Consider the following 25,859-nt stretch of genomic DNA (forward strand, 5'->3'; position numbering starts at 1 on the left):
CCATCCAGGCAACAGGAAAGGGTTAAATCCTCAGGCGAGCGCGAGCCGAGTCATTTCAGCACCATGGACAGATTCCAACATGTCAAGTCAATAATTGGTATCGTGCCTGAGAGAGTATGCCCGCGCGCACATGTGTGTGTGCGTGTGTGTGTGTGTATCTCTGTCATCATCCTACATAGGTTTTCCTTTTCCCCTGGACACCAACTGACTTGAACACGTGATGCAGTACAGTTGAATTTACAGCGCTGTATGGACACTGGAGGCATTTTAGCCCTCAGTAATGGACTTCCTCTAAGCCCTCACTGATCAAAAGCCTTTGTTATTTTGCTTAAGATCCCCTCCATCAAGGGATTTAACCAGGATGCGCTTTGGTATGTATTCTGTTCAATCCTCTTTCAGCGCTGACTGCACTCTGCCCTCTTGCTCTGACATTGACTTAATCTGTATGGGAGTTTAGTCTGTGGCTCACCTCTCTTTGTGTCTGAGGGCAGTCACCATCCCTCATCCTAGGAGAAGGTGGAGGGTAAAGCAGTGGGGGGGGGGGGCATGAAAGGAATCTGTTATGGAAAGTGTCAGGACAAGAAATATCTCATTTTCTAAAGGTCATGCAGAAGTGGACATTAAGTTTTTTGGCTGGGTGATGATAACATCCTGTGTCAGCATGCTCTTTACCTGTAAGGCCTCTCTTAGATACGATATGATACAGCCCTCATTTAGCAAAAGAAACCCTTTCTCCTTTTCTCCAAATGGCACGCTGATTAAAATCTGAGCAGAATCCCTGATGGGAAAGAATCTGCATTAATGTTGTGTGCACTGAAGCGAGACTTGTGTTGTTCTGGCTGTGCAGCTGGGATATTTATGAGGTCCCGGACGCTCACTACACAAGTCTTATGAGAAATAACCCTGGGAAGTGCTGATTCAGCAGGCTGCAGCAATGTACAGGCCTCCCAATAATGGAACTGAAGCTTCCTGGAAATTATGATTGGATTGGTTTGGGATTTCTGTTCATCTGGTTTTGTCTTTTTCATTTTCAGCGGGGCCAGTTTGATGCAGCCACAGATGTGTATGTATTCTGTATTTATTGGAATTAGTATTGATTTTTAAAATGATGTTGAGAGGCAGTCGGACAGTTCACTTTTGGACTCTTGTGATGGGACCGCCGGCGAGCTGAGTGTTTCTGGCCATTTCTAGCAAATGAGCAGCCTGAGATGCTATTAAGAAAAGCAAATGGAATGTAAAACTGCCGCACAAGAAAAATTGAGAACATTTTAAGGGAAAAAAAGCACTGTGGGGTATCAAATAGGGCGTCTTGTTCTCCTGTTGCTGATTCATTTTGTAGTAGAGCATGAAAAATGATCCAAAACTTAACAACCATAGCATCAAGAAATATCTCCCTCTTGCTGCTAGTACTCCAGGTTATAGAGGAGGATATAAATGAGAAGACAAGTACAAAGAGTGGAAGATAATCAAAATGAATAATTTTAACAAGCATATACACTTTAAAGTAATGCAATAAATTAGCCTGTCCTCCCATAAAAAACAGTCACAATCTCTTTGTTGATGTGCTCTCAGTTGATTGTTAGCTATGTCTGTGCCAGCAGCTTATTACGACCCATAGTTACATTTTCTGTAAGCTGTCACCATGGAAAATGTACAGATGGCGGTGCTGTCATGGCGACAGCTGCGCCTTCGCCCTCTCCTGCCTTCCAGCACCTCCATGTACTAACCATCTCCTGTCATGTCAGACTCCTAATATGTCTCACCTGCCCACTGGCTGCTGTCACTGATCACCTGATCATCACCTGACTGCTCAGCTGCTGCTCAACACCTCATTAGTCCCTGTGTATATAATGGGAAGCTTACCTGCTGTTGTTTATCAGGTGTTGCTGCAGTTTCCTGTCTAATTTCCTTCATGTGCCCTGACTACCTTCTGTCTCTGATGGTTTGTTGCCTACATCTGGATTTGTTTGTTGTGCTGACTGGCAACCTGTTGCTGATTACAAGCCTGGAGTCTGCTTATTGGCCCCAGTTCCGTCATTAGTTGTTACAGGTGCTGAAAATACTAGGGTGAAAACAATGAAGATACCATATCATGGTGCCATGTTAGCATCAAGAGAGAGAAGCAGCAAACTCTCTGGGTTTTTGCTGGTTTCTCGGTCGCTTGTGATACAGCACAGTTGAGTCCAAATTTGATCCAGTATTTTTTTTTACTGATTTGAGGTAGGTCAGATCTAAAAAACTTCTTTTTCTTAAAAAAAAAAAACAACAACTGTTAATCATGAATATTTTATTAAGAGTTTCATGGAGAAACCCTGTACCTTTGTTTACCTTTAATAATTTAGCACATGAAATAGCAACACCTTGGCAGTCAGTAGTCACTTGATGTGTTTTTATTCAGGTTAATTCATCCCAGTTGTTTCATCACCTCTTACAGATGCTGGAAATACTGAGAAACAAACAGACGACGCAGTCAAACTATGCCAAAATCATCCTTTGACTGTCATGCTAGCATTAATGGACAAAAGTCGTTAGCAAAGGCTTGAAAAAAACTGTTACATCAAAAAGGAAGAAAGTCATTTGGATTTCTTAAATCTGGACCACTAATCACACTTAGTACAGTGGTGCTTTGAGCTAAATGCTAACATCAGTATGCTAACACACTCACTATGACAATGCTAACATGCTGATGTTTAGCAGGTGTAATGTTTACCATTTTTGGTATCGTAGTTTAGCATTTTACCATACTAACATAACTAGCTACAGTCAATGCGACAATGCTACTTTCTTGCAAGGTCTGGAAAAAGGAAAGAAAGAGATGTAGCAATCGTCACTTTGCAGCCATTTTAGCAAAGGTTTGTTGACTTATTATGAAATTTGTGATGTCTCACACTCAGACTTAAAACTGTGAGCCATTTTATCCATCTCAGCTGCTCATAATTACAGCTCAAATAATATGCAGAGATCGTGTGAATGCAGCATAAACATAAAGTACAGCTGGGGGTGTTATTAATTTTGCAGTTTATTAGTATGTGGTATGTGGTAAGTAATGGACAAATTCAGACTGACACCGAGATCCCTTAACAAAGTAGTTACTTTGAGGTTCTCTCAGTTTAAAAATGTTTTTCAGCACTTTCCTCTCTCATGTTAGAAAGTGCCCCAGAGAGAAGCTGAGTACCTTTATTGACCTTCATCTGATAATTGTGCGCATTAAAAAGTAACATCTTGGCTGTCAGTACCCATTTACTCTGAACTGTTGGCAGAAATTGACTTTCTTTATTTCCAGGATTTAATGTTTTGATTGTAAATCATATTATTAGAAACCATACAGCATCTTTGGTTTTAGTGAATTGGCAGCTCTGGCCATTTGCCGTGGCTGCAAGCAGCATGAGTGACTGAAGATGGTGTGAACTCTCCACCACAGGGATCCTCCAGCAGTCCCACAGACCTGCAGCGTGGCGACGGCACCATGCCAACCTGTGCCAGGCTCCCACCATAGCCTCGTCCAAAACGCTTAATCAAAAGGGACACTCTCTCCTCTTGGCCCCACATGAAAAAGAAGCTGTTGGCCCACACTGTGCACCTTGGCAGCTCGACAGAGAATAACCCAGATTGGTCTACTCTCTACTACGCTGTGAGGACACTGGAGAGGAGGCCTGCGATACAATCTGCATTTTCTAGCAGGTAATTGAAGCTTTGGGGACACAGTTGATGGTGATGTGTCCTGCCGCGGACCAATCAGCCTTCCTGTCTGTACCATCAGCACTGATGGATGTTTATTGTCTCCTCGAAACAGGGCCTGCATGTCACTTCCCTCAGAAGTTGATTCGAGCCGTCAGAGGGTAAATTACTGTTATTTTACTCGTCAAGCTTTATTGTAGAATGTACCCCGATATTAAGGTCACCTTTCTCTGACATCGCTGTCACATTTAGACACTGCTGTGCAATTTCACTGCCAAACATACCACATGTATGACTCTGATTTTTACATTTAAGTTTGCCTCTTTCTTTACATTGTGTCCTCGTTTCCGCTCATAACACTCATGCCTATGTAATGGCTTGAGAAAATGCTGGAGTAATTGGTTATAAATTCGCACCCTGTGTCAAACTGCAGAGTTTTTTGTCACCCTGCAGCACAGAAACACTGTATCTTTGAGATTACAGTGCAGTGGCAGTCAAACCTCAGGTGAAAAGTTTGACTCCCATTACACCAGTCCTATCAAAACGTGCACTGGTTACACTATTAGCTTCTTTAGAGTCAGTGTGATAATGATGATGATGACTATAGTATTATTGTTACTGATGGCTGAATAAGTTTTACACACTATTACTTGTCTCTTAAACTAATGAGACAACCTTTTCTTTATGTATATAGTTGGATAGTGTCTTTAAGTTCATTATACTGCTTACACTGTATGTGTATGCAGTATGGTCTGAATGTAGTGTGGATGGGAAAAAATCATTCTTTATTCTGCATAAAGCTTTCAAAAATCTGAAACAGGGTTTTAAACAGACATTACAGCTACAAGAAAACACCTTTTCATTTAAGTTTCCCTTAACTCTCCCCTTAACCCCTCAATTAGAAGCCACCTGCAGCATCGTAAAAAAGTTCTGTAATGTCCTAAAACCTCATAGTGAAAGCTTCACTCAGTAATTGTAGTATGTTGAGAAAAGAGGGCTGAGATATACTGAGATTTCAGGTTTTGAAGACTTTTTGAAATACATTATGAACACTAAATTACTAACTGCTAACCACTACAGACACATGAGTTTACTTGATAATTCAGTTACATGTAAAGTAATGACAGTGGATGTATAATGTATGTTCAGGGCCCAGACTTTTGTGCTATACCACTGGTTACAGTAGCAGCACTAGGGGCCAGCTTTAGTCACATAAAGGCTAAAATGAAATTAAAATACCTACGACATACACTGGCTTTTCTTTAGTAGAATTAGCCTTCAAAGAAGTGTCTGAATTCCTGACACATTTTAAAGTAAGATACACAAAATTTAAAAACATCCACTACTTTTTATTGAGAGAGATTAATTGAAAAAGATTCATTGCTCACACTGACTAAATAGATGTTACACTGGCTGTTCCAAGGGGAGGCTTTAATGACAGTCCCAAGGACGAAATAAATGTTCTGCATTAGATTTAAAAGGGTGAGTAAAGGAGCAAACAGGAGTATAATCAGGTTTAGAATAAAAGAATACCAAGACGTTAAGGGCAAGAATCATCCAAACCTTACCGGTAAATATCTTTTAATTAACATTCCTTTTTCATTCTTGAGAAACCCGTTCAAATAAGCTTCTCATGCAGCAAGATATAAAGTGTTCAAAGTGAAACCCTGAAGTAAAATGTGATTATTGATGTGTGTGAGCACAAGTTGTGATCAAGGCAAAGAAAAAAAAAATCATGTGGAATTTTTTGACAGTCGCTAAGGCTTTTTTTTATTTTCATTTCTTATCTTCCTTCCTTTGTTAACACACACACTACCTCAACCAACAATTCACAAATCTACCTAAATAGTCATGTAATTCTGGATCAAAAAGTTTAATTAGGTCAGTGTGTTCTGAGGATGACTGTGAATGGAGTTTTCCTTTTTGAACTTAACTGTGTCAAAACACTTCTTCATCTTAAAAAGCTCCATCTGTGACTGCGTTGTGAGGCATACATTTGAGAAAAGTGTGTGTGCATGTTTGTTTACACAGCAACTTATTAGTGAAACAATTCACCACCTGAATTCAATACACTCACTGTGAGAAGAGGATGTGATGTCACTTATTTTGCTGTAAATCTATAATTTCATCAGTGTGGGAGATTGTAATAGGATACATATTAATTAAAGGTGTAAATGTAAATGTAAATATTTTATTTTCAAACATTCAAAAATCATTTAAAATCAACATCAGAATGTGAAGAAATAACAGTTTTGACATTACATTAAAGACGTCTATGTATTGTGTTGCAGGTATATCTACTTGAGTTAGCTAACCAGCTAGCCTCCTAATACCACTTTGTAACTCAAGAGGTCAGCCCAGTCACCCTGGTATACAGTCTGCCATCATCAGAGACTGAAGAAGAAGTGATAGAAATAAAGGCAAAGCAAGAGTTGGCTGGCGTTGCTTTCCACCACTGGAGACAGCTCTTGGTGAGTAAAGAATGAAGTTTGATGCTGAACTTGCTATGTTTCCTGTAGACTGGTCAGTAAATAGCTGTTAATGCTAAGGATGACAGTTGATGTTTGAGGAGCATTCAGCATCAGCAGTTACAGTTACAAAAAGTATCATTTCATTTATTAGAATCCTCATAAGCTTCATCATTACAGACTATTTTTCCTGGGGTTCCACACACACACACACACACACACACACACCACACCCACACATGATGAGACATGACTGATTCTTCTTTAAAAACTGTGTCAAACACATTCCATATATTGAACCCCCAAACACTCAACTAGAACCATTGGTTACTTTCAAGACTGATTAAGTTTCAGAACACAAAGATATTCCATTTAGAGTGGTATGAAACAGAGAAAGGCAGCAGCAAATCTTCACTGGCACCAACAAATGTCTTGTGCTTTTTTAAATGAATTTTATGCCACCATCAGTCAGAGCCTGGTTATGTGGGCATTCTTGGATAAGTTTATTACTAATATATATTTAGCACTCTGAGAACATGGCAGTAGTGAGATCTTATTGCTTACTGTCCAAAATATTAATTGCACAATTAATTTATTATTGTTTATTATTGTGGATGCTCCTTGTGTGGAACCAAGATGTTGCACAGTAACATATTGTGTTTATAGTTGTTTTAATGTGTTAATGGTTAGCTTAGCATAAACACTTCAAGTATATACTGTAGCTAGGCTTGTTCTATCTGAATGTAAAGGAGTTGTACAAAATGTCCATTACCTTGAAATTTAATTTATTAACTTCTGGTGAGGGCTTGCTCACAATGAAAAGCATTCAGGTTCAGTGTGATTATGGGAGTTAATGGTCCATCCAGTTGGTGTGTGTCTGTGCCAGGTTAACCATGCTTTTGAGCTGAGTCAGGGGCTGTCTGGCCCACGTGCCCAATAACTCTGGCAGCCGGTTCACTATTTTACAGCCAATTTACAGCAACATTGCTTAAGACTGCATGCCGCATGGATTTGGTCATCATACATTCCAGGCACACTTACATTGGAAACTGTCCCAGTCTTCAGCCTTGTTTACGCTTCCATTTTTCCAAATTGCGTCTATGCCAGATACCTGGCAGCTGGGCCTCTTTGTTGTATTAGCCATAGAGATGAAATAATTAATGCCTGGCCAAATCTGCCATGTGAACTCACGCCTATGGGTCATGATTAAATTCATGTCACAACATTTGCAGGTACTCAAGCCTTTAGCGTGTAAGAATGAAAAAAAAAAAGATTTGTGCAGCACTCTTCGGGTGAGGTGCGAATTGAAATAAGTCATTATCTACAGAAAACACCTTCCCGAGAGGCAGCAAGGAGAGGCTTCAAAAGGATACTTTATTGTCGCAATCCAGACACATTGCAGAAAATAGGAAAAGCGTGCAGGGAGAATCTCTGTGAGGCCGGTTATGGCAAGCTGCTTAGGTAACTGCATTAGACACCAAACATCAAAGCCTTAAATATTCAAGGAGCCCTGAGATGGCGAGAAATGTACAAATGGATTATTCCTCGAGTAAACACACATAGAATATAAGCACGTGGCAGAGTGAGAAAAGGGGTCTGCAAGGGAGCATTTGGCAAACTGAGGTGGTTCAAGATGATGGAGGCAGGTAAAATATGATGAGAGAAATAAGAAGAATGTGTTTTGGAGACAAGAGGTGGTATTACCACAGACCAAACACAATCAGACGCCTCTCTCGCCAGCTCTTACCAGTAAAATCAATTCAGCTACCCACAATATCCAGCTGTCACCAGTGACAGTATTAATATTGTGATGCTTCCGTCGTGCTCTCCTCCTACATTAGGTGCCATTTCTAAGGAAAGTGTTCAACAAGGTGTCTGAGGCTGTGATGAAGCATAGAAACCTGGAGCCTACAGGAACGAGTCACCATATCACAGACAAATGGAAAAATGAGTCTGTGGAACTTCTCCAGATATATGGGTAGGATGTCTTGTGATGAATAGCTAACCTTGTTTCCTAAACTCTGCTCCTGTGGAGCGGCTTCATCACTATGCAGCTCTATCTTCATACATCTAGCTCACTGCCTGATTTATTGGAGGGTATGGCAGAGTCGTTAGACCTTGCATCAGACGCAGAGGCATTTTGTATACAAATACAAATGCTTACATAGACTGCGTGAAGAGCGATACATTTGTGAGATAGATGAATGGTTCGTATTTGAATTGCAAAATATTCAGATGCTTGTTTCATTGACTTACATGGATTTATTTGTTATAATGTTATCTCAGTGAAAAGCTCGGTATAGGGTGGCAACACACACTTTAAATGGGACTAATTTCACATAGAAATGATGTCTGATTAGTTCACTCTCAGCATCCATACCAGAAGAGTGACCTTTCTTTACCTGATGAATATTCATGCTGTCTTGTTGTGGAGGTCCCTTCAGGATAAACCCACATCAATAAGAGATATTTAGTCTAGCATTAATGGAAAGGAGATTTTCCAACAGTATTCAGGGGGCCGAGCGCCTTAAAACATGGCTTTGAATCATAGTTATGATGTGTATTACGACCATCTGGTTAAGATTCAGAATCCCAGAAAGCTTGTGTCGCCCACTCATGAAGCTCAGTGTGTCCTAGCCTGTGGCCGACTATTTAAAATGCACGGTGCATGTGTGGATTCCTTCTACGGATAACAGCAGCCCTAATGTACAATCTAAGAAGATTGTTCGGTAAGCCTTAAAAGATCATATCAGATAGAAACAAGATGAAACCATTTCAGACAAAGCTTAACGTGAGCCCCAGCACCGGTGCAAGAGGTGCAAGACCAGAGGCTGGGTTATTCTCTTATCTTTGTGGCCAAAGCTCTCAGGCAAAGCACCCCTCCTGGCATTTAAAACACATGTCTGCGATAACATCATTGGTTCTTTTCTCCCTCCCTCTGGCCTCCAGAGAGAATCCCTGAGCGTCTCTAAATGTCACGTTAAGTGCTTCTCTTGTCCCGTGCTGACACAAAAACGAGGTGCTTTCTGAATACAAAGAAGGCCATACTGGATGGCTGCCATAGCTCAAAGAGAGCGACAGCTAGCTGCTCTCTTCTTTCCTACTCTCTTCCTCATTTGTTCCAACTGTCAAAAGTAACATTTAGTCTCTAATAGGGCTACCCAAAGGACGGCAGAGACTTCCACTTCTGGTTGCAACTAAATTTGATTGCTGGACTACATTCATAAAACACCAGTCAGAAGGCTGGTATTAACATTATAGTCAGTATAAAACACTCCTCCCTGTAGAACAGGTACACCTAAAAGCAGAGAGAGCATAAGCATTGCACTAATTGTCTTGTAACTTAATACTGAGAGGACAATATAATTACAACCTCCAGGTAAGAAATCATGAGAGCTGATGTAGAAATTATGACTCCTTCAAATGCTAATGTCATAACAAGATGCTATTTTAGCTGCCTGGAGCTGAGCTTGAGCAAGTGTGAGACAGGAATCAGATTCCTCCTTGTTGGGCTTCCTGTTAATAGCAGCTTCCACAGCGCCATTTTCATTGTTGTTCACATGCTGACGAATTTGAACATAAGGTGGGAAGGTGCACCTAGAAATCAGCAATTAAAACAAGAGGTTACTTCAACACAAAGTCAAAGCTTCTCCTCAGTGATCTCCTAATTCTAGCTCCATTCAACAGATATGGGAGTGATATAGATTGTCTCATTTTACCATTTATAAGATTATTTCTATACCTTATGTATATTTAAGACATTAATTGGCACAGACATTTACTTAATTGAGTCAATTCAGTCAATTCAATGTCATTAATTGGTACACATTTCAATACTATGTCACTTGGGAGAGAAAATCTATGCCCCCATGTGAAATCATGGCGTCATGTCCGGGCTAGCCTCTCTCCCATTAGCTTCAGTAGCTCAATGCAATCTCCTATTTAACATTTTTTCATCTATATCTTTATAATTTTCATTGCCAACCACTACAACACTGGCTATCAGGAGCTGAAATACTCTGCTAAGCTACAACATTTAGGCCACAAATGTCAAAGGGCTTATGGGAAATATTCTTTGTCATATGCTGCTAAAACACAAATGTTGGATAAACAACAGTATTACATTGTTTTACACAGAATTATTGTTTCAAGGCTGGATTTTTAGCTAACAGCGATGTTAGAAACATCATTGGGATGTTGAATGAGGTTTTCTCACCTCTGGAATCCGGAAGTTCCAGGGAATGTGCAGAGTTTTGGTAATGCTGCAGACACAAGTAGGAGTTTGTACTGTCTTACAATAAAGTCTGAGTTTAGTTTTATACCCATGAGCACATTCATCATACATTACGCTCTCCACATATTCGATCTCCATTACCTGTGTTCCCTCCAAAGGATCCACTGCTGCTGTGGCCAATTTGCCCTATAGAGCCCAGGCCTCCTCGCTCAGTGGGAGGATAAGAAAAAATCAGTGCAAACCTCATCATTTGTCTGCTATATATAATTCTTTAGTGCTGGTACCTTTTCTGACCTGAGCAACATTCATAGGGGACAATGAAAGGAAACGGTGGGATGCTTCTCTCTTTTTCCCCTCCCCACTGCAGCGCTCTTTCATCTCTCCTTCCCACAAGGCTGATTCACCACTTGTGACCCCTGCGGCTGCCTCGTTGAAAATAGACAACAAAGTGTCTGAGATGAAAACCAGTGGGCAGTTACGGGCTAGATCGCCACTCGGCTTCAAGTTGCTTGGGCAGTGGCGAGCGCTATTGCTGCTCTGACACTTCCATTTGTCTGGATTCTGGTCATGTAAAAGGGAACGAGCTTGCACTGCTATGCACACACAGCTGTGAGCATTAACGTGAGTCTGTCATACTTAAAAAAAAAAGAATCAATGTGCCTTAAAAACATACATAGAAATAAAGTGACCATACGTTCTTATATATTTTCTTTTTATGTATGCAATTACTGATATAATTCAATGGGAAACATTTATTAAAGGGGCAATAATTTAGCTTCTTTAGTAACTGAATACATTGTTTTTCATGGTGACAATTGTAACAGTGAAGAGTAGCACCATTATGCAAAAGCAAGCTAACTAACGCTGATTAGCTTTTAACACTCAGAAAGAATTTAGCCAGTGTTTATTATATAAATTCTTTGTCTGATTTAATTTAGACATTTTAGAGCCTCCATATTTTTTCCCCTGACAGAAACACTCAAGCACTTTTGAGAAAGTTGTTGTTACTGTGATGCGAATCTCTGTGGCAACCTTTCACTCTGCCCTCCTCCTTTGAAGACGCATCTTCTTAAACCGTTTTGAAAGATAAAAGTCTATATTTGAATGCACCTCTCCCTGATTTATAAACTGCATGTGCACACATACACATAGACAGAAAAGTCAGCTGTATTAAAGGTCTCTTTTCACCTCGCTATCATCCGATTCTTCAAAATATCCCAAGATGCTTATCGGAGAGCAGAGATACAGTAAGAATAACTGTACGCAGCATCTCAGTATGCAGAGTGGTCTGAATCCATCTGGTCCTCTGCAGGGGAAGATAAGAACCTCATTCATGAATAAAGATATTTAGGCATCCTCTCTTCTCTGTGTTCAATGTGTACTTGTTACAGCGGCCATTATTTATAGTCCCACTAAGGCCCGGAGTGGTGAGAGTAGGTCTCATGGGGGTTTGGGAAGTGGAGCCACTGCTACCTATAGTGGGAAGATATACCACCTCACCCCCGCTGAGAACTTCGTGCAGGAAATGAACTCATAAATCAAGCAGTAAATTGAGTATAGGGCTGTGCTTACTCATCTCAAGAGGTCCGCTCCTCTTCCTCCACACACCCCTGCTCCTTTTTACTGCATGACTAATGCAACACGGCAACTTCTCTGCCTGCATGTGTGTCTCTCGGTCTGCTAAACTCAAATCAAAAAGTGTGGATTTTATTTTCAAGTAAGCATCACAACTTCAGCCTGGAGGCTACAGTGAGTGTAGGAACATCTACGAATAGGGGAAAAACTCCACGAAAGATTGAGTCTAGTTGGAATTTTGGGTCCAGAAACAAGCACATCAGCATCTTGTCCTACAGCTGAACTTCAGCAGTTCATTGTGATGCCACTGGTGAGAGCTGCCTGTCTTTACCCGGACACAGCCTGTGAGGAGAGTCTCCCCTGCTTGCCTCAGGCTATACTGACAGTCACAGGCCCTGTCCGGAGGAATTAAAATCTCTATTTATCAGAACTCGACTGAAGCTGTCTGGGGACTGGCCAGGGAAATGGCACACAGTCAGCCTCCTCTAGCAGTGGGACTCTGACGGGGAGTTCAACATGCTGGGATGTGCCCATGCAGGGTGTTTCTTGACAGCATGTGTGATGTTAAAAAAAGAAGAAGAAAAAAAAAACCACTCTCATCCAGGCTTCTCACTTTGCTTCACTTTGTTTTAGCGCTGTGCCAGCACCGGCACTGTCCTAAATGTGACTCACTCTTTATTTCTCTCTTCTTAAAAGAAACATCCAAGGAGCAATTTAAGACTGATCCTTGAATACAAGCAGTGAGTGAGTGTGCATGTGCAAATGTGTGCATATGTGTGGATCCTTCCTGCTGAGCTCTGCTCCTTATTAAAGCAGGGACTGTGTCGCCTCCTGCAGCTGCTCTCCATCACAGCAGCAGTAGGCAGCATTTCCTCTGACAGAGAGAGGAGACAGGAGGGAGGAATTGCCATCGCTCCGCAATAAAGCCACAGGGCCTGCAGATCTGAGATCAGATCTATACTGACCTCTGCTGGTAAAGTAGTGTTCATCTTCCACAGCCATGGAAATCTACTAAATCAAATTATGTGGTCACAGCACAGATGTTAAAGGGTTAGTTAGACAAAACGCCAGCGAAGAAATATGTTTTTGTGTCATATTGTTGATGATGCAATGAAATGACACTTTTGTCTTCTTCATCTCTCAGTACAGACCACGTCAGACCTAGGTTCAGGTTCTTATAGCTCCAGGACAACGGATGTTCCTGACTTTTTGTGTGTTTGACCATTTAGACTTGAGACTTTCCAGATAACTGCAAGAACAACTATAACTTATAAACATGGATGCATCTAACCTGCTGTATTCTATATTACTTTTACAATTTTACATTTTTAAAAAGCATGTAATCAGCTTATTAAATACAACTCTGATCCATGCATTGTTGCAGCGCTTCCCAGCCTTTTTGGCTTGTGATCACTCACAAAAAGGCAGTCTTTAGTTGGAGCCTCTTGCCATGTTTCAGTTGTGTGTTGTCAGCAGTTCTATGCCCCAAAGTGGCAAATTCATCCAAAATTTCAAATGTTCACATTTTAACCAGTAAAGGATCTGAATACTGTTATTTTTAAAGCACTGCTATGACCATGTGTGTTTGGCAGTGATGATAATGACACTGTGAATGTTGCAGTTAAACTTTATAAGAAAATGACTAAACTAATATTACAAAAGAGAAAAAAGTAGCCAGTTTAACAGCAGCAGGTTACTGAGTTCAGCGTGGAGAGGAGCTGATAACAACTCTACCACAGGGTGGAGCCCTTCCCATGTCCAACACACCTAGTGTAGTATTTCGCAAAGTTTTCGAAATCTTCACTTGCATCCCTGGTGCTGTGTTGATGGTTATTTTCGTATTGAAAGTGCTTTCGGCTTTCCACGTTCATTCGAGCTCCTTCAACCAACGTGAGAACAACTACAACCCCAACTCCCTCATCCTTGTTTTCAGACTCCCCATTTTAAAGCTCAGCGGTCTGCCTCTCCCTTCCCCCCTTCTCACTCCGAGCTGCGTCAGTCAATGCCCCCAGAATAACACCGGAAACGAGGAGACTGACCTTTCAGGATGATAGATTCTTGGTGGTAGTGCGTTAGTCTTTGAAAATTTCTTTGTTTTAAATCTTACACCAAATGCGATGAAATTGTTTCACACTGATATTTAAGTGGTAGACACAGGATTTAAAACGATGATAAAAACGGGGAGAAATAGAACATATATTGCATAAATGCCAGAATATGGACTGAGTCAGGGTTTTTTGCTAAATAGAGGGAGAAAAAGCTACAAAATTTAAATAGTCAGATTTTTATAAATAAATATCATGACATGATCATAATGTCAGGTGACAATATTATATGACAGATTTGAAGAATGTAGGCTAACAACATGGGAAAGCGGTGTGACCTTATTGTAGCCTATATGTCAGAAAACAGTAGCATGGCTATGAACCAAGCAGTAGAAATTATATTTATTAATGAAGAATACCCGGAATTTGTTGTTTTTTTTTTTTTTTTAAAAAATGGTCCTTAAATGTGTCTCATACTAGTAGAGGTCGTTTACATCAAGAACAGGCTACAATAAGTCATCAAGGTTTTACTTTGTAGGTAATAGCCGGAAGTGTCGTGTTTTTTGTCGTTAGCTTAATGGCGGCTTTTCTTCTCTTTTTTTGAGCAGGGATTTAGGAATGTGGAGACCAGCAGCTACGTTACCCTCAAATTGCCTGGGGTCCCTTCGTCAGAAAACGGGAAACTAACAAGACAAACCCTGCGGTAAGTTGTTTTAACGGAGTAGTGCAATGTGAAACTTAACAATTAATAGTCACATTTGTTGGTGATGTATAACACTGTTTTACGTTGTTTAAAAGTTTTGCCCTACACGCTGACTAAAAAAATGTCCGTTAGCTAACGTAGCCAGGCAAGAGGCGGTTTGAACGACGCGAGCCATTAACAGTTAGCTAGTTGACTTTCAGACTTCTCGAAAAGCTGTATGTTTTATTAAATGTTTTGTACTTCAGAGTAGAGTTAAGTCCTTAGATAGACATCTTAACCGTTTCTCGGACAAGTTCAAGCATGTGTGCTATTGTTTAGGTCGAGGTCAAGCAAGGGGATAAAAAGCCTGCCTCAACATGAAATGATTGTTTGGGAAACGTGATGCCAGCAGATGAGTTGTTTTTACTGTTAGCTAGGAAACTGTCCTCGCGACACCTTTTCGTGCTGAATTTGCAAGAAATATTGTTTAAAATTCAGTTTTACACGCTGCTAAAGTCGATAGAGGGGGCATAAAAAGCTTTAAACTTCATTCCTGTCATTCCCACAACACACAGCTCGTCTTCCACTCGGTGTAGGGAAACATGGGCTGATTGCCTCCAGTGTTTTGATAACACTTCTCTCCCCAGGGACGCTCGTCTGTGTCTCCATGGTAACGTGGCGGACGCCCAGCCTCGGCGTTGTCGCGTTGAGTTGCCTGCAAAGGGGGCGGAACCGGAGAGCAACGACGGGTCTTCGATTTCTTTCTCCTCGTGAAGGCAAAATCAGTCGAAGATGGTAAGGAGAGCACGGCTACATCAGGACAGCAACAGCGCTATAGGTAGATGGACACTGAACCGGCAGTGGTGGAATCTGTGCTCTGCTGTTTTACCTCGCTACAGCAAATGATGCTGAATTTTTTTGCTTTCACTCTCTCCTCGTGTGATTGTGTGGTGTATGTAGGGCATTTGATGCTAATGTGAATTGCTCTGCCTTGCATTGTGTATCTGTTGTAAATGAGGATTTCTAATCCGGCTTTGGTCTTTGTTGCAGCCATTTCACGACAGAGTCTACTACCCCTACACAAGTGACACCCAAGGGACCCACTCATCAGCAGGGATCCCGTCCCTCTTGAATTCCCCGCTCAGCCAGCACTCTGTAAACGGCCACTCTGTACCTGCAGCAGGCATGACTCCATCCAGCGGAGCCTCCACCTTTCTCCCCTTCAAGTTCCGTCCGCGAAGGGAGAGTGTGGACTGGCGGCGGATTAATGCAGTGGACATAGATCTGGTGGTGAGCCAGCTGGATGTGGACATTCTTCAGGAACACATCAGCATGGTGACCTTCTGCAGCCTGGACGGGGAGCGATGCCAGCGATGCCAGAGCCCCGTGGACCCGGCTCTGGTCAAGCTCCTGCAGCTGGCCCAGCTCACGGTGGAGTGGCTCCTCCACTGCCAGGAATTTCTTACCCTTAACCTGCGCGCGGCGGAGGAGAGACTGGCGGCTGGCGGCAGGGAGCGTGAGCAGCTGCTAGCTCAGCAGAACAAGCAGGAGGAGAAGGTGAAGGCGCTGACCAATGAGCTCAAGCAGAGGAAGAAGGTCATTCGCACCCAGCAGTCCCTGCTCGCACCTCGAATCATCAGCAGCCAGAAGGTACTGCTGACATGCTAAACGTTCACTCTCTGGGGGGGTATTGGTCACCATTTGCATTTCACAAATGTATGGCAAGCAGACAGCTAGCTCCATCACCCCCACCCCTCTACCTCCTCCTCCTCAGGGCCCCCGCTCTGTCATTGTTCCCAAGATCTATTCACAGCTCCCGCTTTGTGTGTTTCAGACCAGGGTTTGGCGAGAAAAAAGGGAAATAGATGAAGGCTTTTATCAGAGGAGGACAAAATTCTGTTCGGAAGATGATTGTTACGTACGATGTAACCTGCCGTGGCCGAGTTGTGTTGGTACAGTTATAATAAGCTTTGTTTTCAGACTGGAAGAATAGGATTTAGAGCGGGAGAGCAGATGGTGTCATCTGGTGGCAATTAGTTTTCTTAATCCACTTACAAAAGGGTGACAAGAGCAGTGATCAACACGACTGGCTGATTCCCACCATCATATAAACATATCCTTGTACAGCATGTTGTCCCCTGGAGTGTGCTGTTGAAAACATTTATATATGTATTAGGTACTGTTGATGTATCTATTGAATACTTGCCTGTGAATATTGTCTTTGTTCAGTAGCATAGCTCAGTTGCTATCAGGTTATTTATAGCACAAATCAAAAATTGCCCTGTTCTTCAAGTGTACGGCTGCCGCTGACCTGGACAGGCGGTTGCCAGGGCAACAGATATAGTGTGTCATGAGAGCATGTGGTTGCTAGGTGTGCACTACCAGCTCAGCTAACAGAGGTGGCTCAATAATTGATAGAGAGGCCATGTGTGTGTCCTTCACTGACTTTTGGCATTTGTTGCTTGTCATAGGAAATGTTCACACTCACACACAGCTCTCTAATTTAATTTCACTTCCAATTTCCACAGTTATTTCAAACCAGTAACTGCATCAGTAAAGACCTACTCACACTAGCACCACATCTCTCATGTGGCTGCTTTTGAATCTTTGCTGCCATATGGTGCGAACAAGATATCAGTAGCAGCAGATTTAACAATGAATGAAGTCACAGGCACAATGATCCACAGCCTTAAATGTAGCGTGTGATGCGTGTGTGTATGTGTTTGTGTGTGGAGCAGAGGCAGCATCTCCTCTAGATGTTAAGTGTTAGTGAGCTGGAGTGTGGTGACGCCTGCCGCAGGGAGCAAATCAACATCACTCACGCTATCTGTCTGTTTGGAAACACTTGCTTTAACTCTGGATGCTCCTGTAATCAGCTTCTTTATGGTGACCTAGGCTGTGTTTTAAACCACTCACTCATTCATTTGTTCCTATACAATAGACACAATCTAAAATCTATAAAATATGACAGAGGTGATGACTTGTCAGCAGAAAGTAGTCCACATACTATGGACAATTCTGGGTACTTTGAGATCACTATATAGAGCACAGATTTACACTGAGATATATAGACACAAAAGTAAACAGACTCACAGTAAACACTGGTGTCCTATATAATAGAGCTGATACAAACAATGATAAATGTTATAAATAAGTTCTTTTCCTTGTTTTACATTACAGTTTAGTAAAAATAATCATCTGGTGAACTATGATTTTCACTATTTTCTGATGTTTTATAGACCAAATGATTACTCCAAGATACACACAACACAAATGTTTCTGTACTTGGTTTTGTTTTCTGTATTTGCAGCCAGTATCTTAATGCTAAATATGTGTTTTCAAATTGGTGAATGTGTTTCTCAGTTTGCCTGATTTTATTTCTTTGCTGTGTGTTTTCTAAATGCAGTTCATCTAAACTGTTCTTTAATTCTCCTGTTTACTCAGTAATAGGAGTCACCATATTTTCTCCTACAGATTTGCTTTCTTTGTCAGAAATGCAAAAGGTGAAATATTAATGTCTTTTTTTTTTGTTTCTTTCTTTATTTTAGTGTCCACATTGTGATAAATCCTTCCTCAATTCCTCCTTTCTCCAGAATCACATGCAGCGCCGACACCCTGATGAATATGAGATCCGTAAGTCAAGCTGTTATAAAGGTTTGCTGAGCAGTTTAGGAGAGGAACAGGGAGAGAGAGTGAGAATATTAAATCATAGAAAAGGTAGGAGTCAGTTAAATTACAAGCACCGGACAAAACAGCAACAAGGTAAAAACATTTAAGTTTAAGAACAGAATCTTTTGATGTATTTGTGGATGAAATGTGAACCATTCCCCCATGTTCTATTATTGCAGCATCAGGTTTTTACCCTGTTATACTTCATTGCAGAGTTGCGATCAGACAGTGAAAAGAAATCTCAGATTGAAAGCCTCAAATTGGAGATCAGCAACCTGAAGGAACAGATTGTTCAACAGCAACAAGATCTGCAGGCCAAAATTGCTCAGGTAAGAAAACCTGAACACTGTCACAGGAGCAAGCTTTACCTCAGAATGTCCTATTTTAAACTTTTTAGAGTTATTATTGTCTACTAGACTCTTTAAAGTTTGTTTCCCCAATATTTAAACATATAAGCATGTGTTCTACCATGCCTGAAAACTGTGGCCTGCCAATAAACAGTGATTTAAAAAATAGTTCCAATGTTGATGCTAATTGCTGACGCCTGGCATGGAGAAAAGTCTGTACAAATTAGATTAATGTCTGATATAGTCTGTCTCATCTCAAGTGAAGTTAATTAGATGGTCTATGTTTTGAAAACTGATTTTGAGTAATCATCCAAAAGCATAACAGCTTGAGTAAATTGTAAAATCTCTGAGCAAGTTTCTACTTTTAAGCCAGTCATGTGTGGTTTCATAGACACTGGTAATACTCATTTTTGTGTAATTCCAGGAAAAAGAGCAGCAGTCCGTGCACAAAGCTGTGCTGAGAGAACTGGACCGTTTTAAGGCTGAGGAGATGGCTCGTATGGACAGAAAGATAGAAGACAGCAGGGATGGCATGCGCAGAGAGATGGAATTCCTCTACACCCGAAATATTCAAGCTCTCAATGTAGGAAAAGGATAATCCCTCCAGTAGCTCCTTAATAGTGTTTGTTAATATTACATTCATTTGGTCTTATGGACATATATCCTTTCTTCAGTTTCACACATGTTTTCATCCCTAGGAGGCAAATCAGAATCAGACAGCCAAGCATGAAAAATCGGTCAGTCCTGTTCAGTCACAGCCTGAGAGAGACGTGGACATCTACAAGGAGATGCAGATACAAGCCATCCAAAAGCTGGAATACCAGATGAAGAAACAGGTCAGAGTAGAAGGAAGCTAATATTTTACATCCTTAGAGGAGAGTGAAGTGTTTGGATCTAAAATGCTCAAAATATTCTTTTCCAGGATAAAAAGTGGGAATCCAGGCTACAAGAAATTAAGGCTCAACATGAGTCTGAAAAGAATCAGGTATAGTTAAGTCATAATCATTAAAGCATCAACATCTGAAGTATTGAATAAGCTTTTGGTAGAAATTACCCAGTTGGAAAATGCATCCTCTTCCTGTTGTTCTCCAGTTGCTGAATGAGCTGAGCAGAATGCAGTCATCTCTGTCCGAGCACCAGGAGCAAAGCCAGAGGCTGCAGCAGGAGATGGGGAGGAGGCTGCAGGAGAAGGAGCAAACCATCAAGGCACAGAGAGAGCAGGTTAACACTCATTCACACTCACACAGTCAGCATCACTGCCCAGTGTGATTATGTCGGGAGAGGAAGTGAGGCAGAGGGTCAGCCCTTGTTCAGGATTTCCTGTATTTGCTACATGAGCTCAGATTGAGCTGTACTGAGATATGATACTGGACATTTGACAGGAGCCACAGTGCAGTGTTTTTCCTGGAATATCTCCACAATTTTAGATAAGTGGCTAAAAATGCATTTTATGTTGTATAAAGTATTTCAGGGGTGTATCTGGCCAAATAAACAAATAGCACTTGTTTTGTAGACATTAATTATAACATTAGTATATTTATTACTGTGCAAAAGCACAATCAAGAGCTACACACAGGTCTACAGCCCCCATCCTCACACATAATCACAGAAAAATTCTATTAAAAGTGGGGTTTCATTTCATGAAAATCTTATATTTGCGTTTATTAATTCATGGAAAAATATCCTTATCATGAAGTATAATAAGTGATTATTTTTTCTTACTTACAGATAAGGAATATTTCCTCAAATCCACCCACCAAAGTAGTGGAAATACCAGGTATTGATTCCTTTTCCTAATTTTTCATCAAGAAAGTTTATCATTGAAGGAAACTGCATATATGATCCTAATGAATTCATCTTTCTCTCTGTTTTTCAGTGATGGTCAGTGCACCAGCACCAGAGCCAAAACCAAAGAGAGTTGTACTTGGTAAGTTAGTAGAATCCAGCTGTCATCAGAAAATTACAACATTAAAACATTGCGACTCCCAGAGAGTTTGAGCATGTGCTTTCTTGCATGAAGGGTTTTCATAATCCTGTTTGAGGCAGCAGTATTGTTACCACATTCTTGTCCCCACTCTCTTAACGCCTGTTTTATCTGACTCCCTGACTTCCAATGACCTTTGACCTCATGTGCTGTCCAATTAGAGGAGCCAGTCTTTGCTCTTAACCTGGATCCTATACAGGAGCTGTCAGAAGAGGAGAAAGGTAAAACAGACAACGAAACCAACAGAGCCAATCGACTGCATGCTACCTGCATGGATGCATCAGTCTGTTCTGGGCAGCCCTTTCTTTAAGTCTTTCAAGACTGACATCATCTTATTCCACTCTGACATGAAAGGCATTAAGATGACCTTATCACAAGGAAGCTTTTTGGAAGGCTAGCTCTTGGTCAGCGTTCTGTCATGCCTGTCATGTCAGTTTTATGATCATTACATCCATCTGTCATATTGTTACCTTGTTTGTGGCAAATCAACACGTAGACATGTCCACCCCATGGCAGTCACATCCATCTAACCAGACTGAATCTGTGGCATGGAGCTTGCTGTGAAAATTGCCAAATGCATGCTCATTTTATTTTCTGCATAACATGATCCACCCATGGTTGGAGCTCGAATGTTAATACAAGACTGACTGAGCAAGGTTTCTTCTCTTACAGACTCGAGCAGCATCTCTGAGAGGAGGCCAGTGGAAAAGAAGCCTGAGCCTGTACCAGAGAAGAAACAGAGGGCGACCACCAGCGCTCTGAAAAGGAACCCCAACATCAAGAGAGAGATGCGACCAGAGCTTGAGCAGGCTGTTATTAAGAAGCTGGAGAACCTTGGGGTCAAGGCTGTACGTTCATACACACTTCTGTGTATGGTTCAGGAAGCTTAGAAAGAAGAAATACTCTCTTTATTTAAATAGAATAATTCAACAAATGTTCTAATCCTTTTCTATATATTTGTACAAACCTAGAAACTAGATTTTATTCCCTCTTCTTCTTCTCAGGATCAGAGTGGTCTGAAGAATAAGGAGCTGACTTCCATGCTGGCCAAGGTGCATTCAAAGCGGGAGAGTGTTGCAAAGGGGATGCCTGACTACTGGCAGCACTGGGAGGAGATAGCCAGCACTGTGGACCAGAAGCTGGGCGGTCAGATGAGAGGCAGCAACCCTGCTTCAGAGTCACAGGCCAGATCCAGGCAGTCAGTTCAAGGTGCTTTCCAAGACTGAGTCATCAACAAGCCTCTTGGCACATGACATCATCTTTTTAAATTCTTACTCCACACACAGGCCCAGAGTAACCCCTCTCACTAGACTGTGAACTTAGTGAATTTCAGCTAGATAGTTACTGCATTCATGGCTTATTATGATTGAGAAATTTTTGTTGCCTTTTGATAAAGCCTAACTTGTAGTAATTGGTTTTGACTATGTGTACATCTAACACTATCAGTCTAATCTGTGAAAGCTTGTTTGTCGCCACATAAGCTGATTTCAGCTTTGACACACCGGCAGTGTCTGATCCACTAATTGTGTTATCTGTTCTTGTGGGTGTGTAAGTGTTGCAGATCCGGCCCCGATCCAGTAGCCTTCCCTCCAGAGCCACCCAGTCTGGACCTGCAGTCAAACAGCCTAAGACCCCACAGCCAGCGCCAAGGACCAAGAGCACCACCCAACCCAAGACATCTACACCCAACACCAAGACTGCTCTGAGGACCTTCACAACCAAGTAAAGACAAAAATGAGTTGAAAATATTGTGAATGATTGTTGAATTATTCATGAGGCAATGGACAAATGTGCGTGGTACTGTTGGCTGACATTACTTTATAGGTGTTTTATAGTGTTTTATTTATCCAAATGCTACGCTGGATAAAACATCACTCTACAACAAAGCTTTGATTAGAACTGCCTGGTGTAGCAGTTAAAACTGCAACTAGTTACAACATAGCAGTACGTGTGAATGATTTTACCAGTTCTCACCTCAAATCAGTTTAAGGGAGAAAGGGCTGAATTGCTCCATTTTATTTGGGGATTGAAGACTTTCAGCCAACCAGACTGACTGAATGATATTTCCCTCAGTCATATCACACAAATCCAGATGCAACACATATACTGATGCTAACTGGAAAGGGTCTATTTGACATAGCTTTAAGAAAAACAAAAATGTTGAATGTTGAATGATGACGTCATGTTTCTGTGATTCTTGAGGACTCCTCCTTTCAGCTCAGATGAAGATTCTGAAGAAGAGGTCACAGACATGGAGGAGGAACAGCCCCAGAAACAGCAGAGGGGTAAATCACCACAGTCCAGACTGAACCAGGCGACCTCAGTCCAAATCAAAGCAAGCAAAGCCAGTCCGGTCCAGGCCAGGCAGGCTGCTCCCAGGCACTCATTCTCCTCCAACCCCCAGCAGTTCCACGGGTCAGTGGGTGTGACCAAGACGGCAGTCACAAATATGAGTGATGATGACGAGGACGAGTGGTCTGAAGTCAGTGAGCTGCAGGAGATTGACCCCAGACAGCTCCAGGGTTACAAAGACCAGAACGGCAACGTAGACAAGAGAAACTTTGGTAAAGGTAAGTTGTCCTTTTTCAAACCTGTCAACTAACACCATATGTTGAAATAATAAGGCTGTTTAGTCAGTCAGGAAAATGGGTATGTTTGATAATAGTGAAAAGCTATGTTTTCTTTGTTTATCCTTATTTACATGTAGGTATTAGATTAGATCTATTAATACGTAAAGTTACAAGCTGTGTTGTATGCATTCCGGGTTCCAGTGAATCAGTAAAAATAATCTATCTAATGTATTTTATAAATTACCTGTTTCTTAAAGAGAACAAAATCAATGTCCTGGCCAGAAAAATGGAGAAGCAGTTTGCAGAGAGAGCCGTAAAGAAACCAGCAGGGGGCGTCAGTGTTTTACCAGAGAGGAACGATGAGGTGCAGGACCTCACGGTGAGATGAAAGAAAGTACTATGAAGTTGGCATAACTTCTGTTGTGGATTTCTATATAAATAATTGTTTTATTTGACTGTTAATGTTGTTTGTTTGTGTGTGTGTGTGACAGTACACAGATCTGGAGGAGAGCAGTGAGTGGGTGGTCTCCTCTTTAGAGGACAAACAGGAAATGTCTAAACCAGCTCAGGGCTCTGGACCACTGAGGAAGAGTCTGGACTCACCCAGCACCAGTGTCTGGGGAACCTCCACAGGAAAGGGTCCCAAATCAGGTCAGTGTCACATCTGCTCACATAAATAGCTTACTGCCCTTTATGATCTTTATAAGAGGATATGTTGGAGTATAAAGGTGAGCTGAAGATGATCTTGACTGTACTGAACACATGTCCTGTCTGTAAGTCAGTGAAGTAAACTCAGCTGTCTTGTTCCCAGCAGGTCTGACTGAAGCTGGAACAGGAAGTACCCTGAAGAGCAGCCTGTGCTCCCTCAGTGACATCAGCGACTCCGAGGACATTAGCAATAAACACAGTAAACACTACAGCTGATCAGGTGATGTAGCGCCACGCCAAGCACAGACACAAAGACCTCAGTCGACTCCTGACATCAGTCCATGCCAAATAGCCATATTTTATACTTTCATTACAAGGAAGCTGTAATAAAAACACGAGCAATACTTTCTTAAAGCAGTTAGTCTGTTCAGGATTCAGATTTTAGCACAGAAAAGATAATCTGATAAATATGTTAGAGATAAATGAGATTATAAATTGATTGACTTTTACTTTTCAGTCCCACCTTATGCCTTGTGCCAATTCTTTGCTTGCCTTACATCTTTTCAGTGTTCCTCTTTTAATAAATTCTGTTTTGTATATTCAATTTAATATAACCCATACTCCAAATGAGGTACTGTATGTAGTCTGTGTCAAATTTTGTACATCAAATTTTATAATGCCTACATGTGCTAAATGGAGCGATGAGATGTGATTTTGTATAGAAAATATTTATACGAGCAATAAAAGATTTCTTTGTGGAATACATGAAACATGAAAGTATCTACATGAAACATTACAATTCAGGTACATGTCAAGGTTTTTTCTATTCAATCAGTTAATTACTTAATTATTTATAGATTTTTTTTTGTTGTTGTTTATTTCAAATCTGGTGAAAGGAAAGTCTAGTGGCTATGCATTGATTTAAAATGTCTTAAAAACATATTTTCAATACAAATAATAATAACAATTGAAACTTACTATAAACATTGTTGTGCAGTGGAAATAATCCATACATGTGATCGAAAAACAGGCAGTAATCTAGTAAAACTAAACTGACACAGCAGTAAAACTCCAAAACATCTTTCCATTACTGACATTATCATTTCTGAATGGGCAAGGCTGTGAAGTTCTGCTTTTTAATTAATAATCAAACTGTCTCTTCTTATTTCTTTTACTCCATGTTAGCCCAGCCACCTACAGAGCAAGTGTGACTCCTTGAATTAATAGTAACTGTCATCAGTAACTGTGGGGCAGCACATAAAATCCCTAGTGTCACTGCTTCATTCTCATTGGCTCACTCTGCTATGAGACTGACTCGTAATATGAACAATTGGGTTTTTATGGGGGGTAACAGCTGTGATGGCTTCCTGTCCTGACAGCTCCAGTCTCCTTGAATATGATTGGCTGTTGTATAGAAGGCTGATAGGCTGTGATAGGAGGACTGTCAGTATAGCAGGGTACAGCCACTGAATGAAATGGATTCTATCTGAAATGTCTTTATATCTACATATACTCCTGAGCAGGTCTCAGCTCCGGTGCCATAATTCCTTCCCAGACATTAGCCTGTCACAGAGCCTACTTAAATTTCATCTTCTGATACACAGCCTTGCAGTGTGGAATGTTCATTTGCATGTCACATAAAGCAAATAATGAATGCTTGTGTATCTTTTGTTATGAGCACACACAGTGAAATGCAGACCAGTGTGATTCAATTCAATGCAAATCTATCAAATTTAAACATGTAGCACAACTCCTCACCAGTGCACCAGGATTTATCCACAACCAACATTTTTGGGCACTTTGCCTGCATTATTGTGGTGTCTGAGGTCGTCTACTGATCAGTCATGTGACTTGGAGATCACCAGCGATAGTATGTGTATTAAACAACATCAAGATTTGTTAGTTGTCTAATTTTGTGTGCCACTTTCTGGCAACTCAGAAGAACGAGCAGAGGATTTA

The 25,859-nt window shown here is 41.2% G+C and overlaps 1 protein-coding gene across 7 annotated transcripts; it reads left to right on the forward strand.

Annotated features, from left to right (window-relative positions):
- The first annotated feature begins 6,080 nt into the window (after positions 1-6,080).
- Positions 6,081-24,661, forward strand: dzip1 (DAZ interacting zinc finger protein 1). Of its 7 annotated transcripts, none has more exons than XM_018671609.2 (20): positions 6,081-6,149; positions 14,609-14,703; positions 15,330-15,477; positions 15,733-16,332; positions 18,231-18,315; positions 18,565-18,680; positions 19,123-19,281; positions 19,397-19,534; positions 19,621-19,683; positions 19,791-19,919; positions 20,427-20,475; positions 20,575-20,625; positions 20,844-20,903; positions 21,355-21,530; positions 21,687-21,891; positions 22,236-22,404; positions 22,885-23,252; positions 23,510-23,631; positions 23,744-23,903; positions 24,064-24,661. In XM_018671609.2, the coding sequence occupies exons 3-20, from the start codon at positions 15,475-15,477 to the stop codon at positions 24,174-24,176; spliced, it is 2,766 nt and encodes a 921-aa protein (XP_018527125.1). In that variant the 5' UTR covers positions 6,081-6,149; positions 14,609-14,703; positions 15,330-15,474; the 3' UTR covers positions 24,177-24,661. The 7 variants fall into 7 exon arrangements, with proteins under 7 accessions (XP_018527125.1, XP_018527126.1, XP_018527129.1 ...); XM_018671610.2 differs by lacking the exon at positions 6,081-6,149 and adding an exon at positions 8,025-8,124; XM_018671613.2 differs by lacking the exon at positions 6,081-6,149 and having other exon boundaries at positions 14,513-14,703; positions 18,276-18,315.
- Positions 24,662-25,859: the final 1,198 nt, after the last annotated feature.

This window comes from Lates calcarifer, linkage group LG7_2, assembly GCF_001640805.2.
Source record: "Lates calcarifer isolate ASB-BC8 linkage group LG7_2, TLL_Latcal_v3, whole genome shotgun sequence".
NCBI classification, from domain to species: domain Eukaryota; kingdom Metazoa; phylum Chordata; class Actinopteri; family Centropomidae; genus Lates; species Lates calcarifer.

Excerpts from the sequence above, each read along its gene's own strand:
- dzip1 (XM_018671609.2), top strand. Across the intron at positions 19,920-20,426 it reads TCAAGGCACAGAGAGAGCAG|ATAAGGAATATTTCCTCAAA; the intron begins GTTAACACTCAT and ends TCTTACTTACAG. Across the intron at positions 23,904-24,063 it reads AGGAAAGGGTCCCAAATCAG|CAGGTCTGACTGAAGCTGGA; the intron begins GTCAGTGTCACA and ends TCTTGTTCCCAG.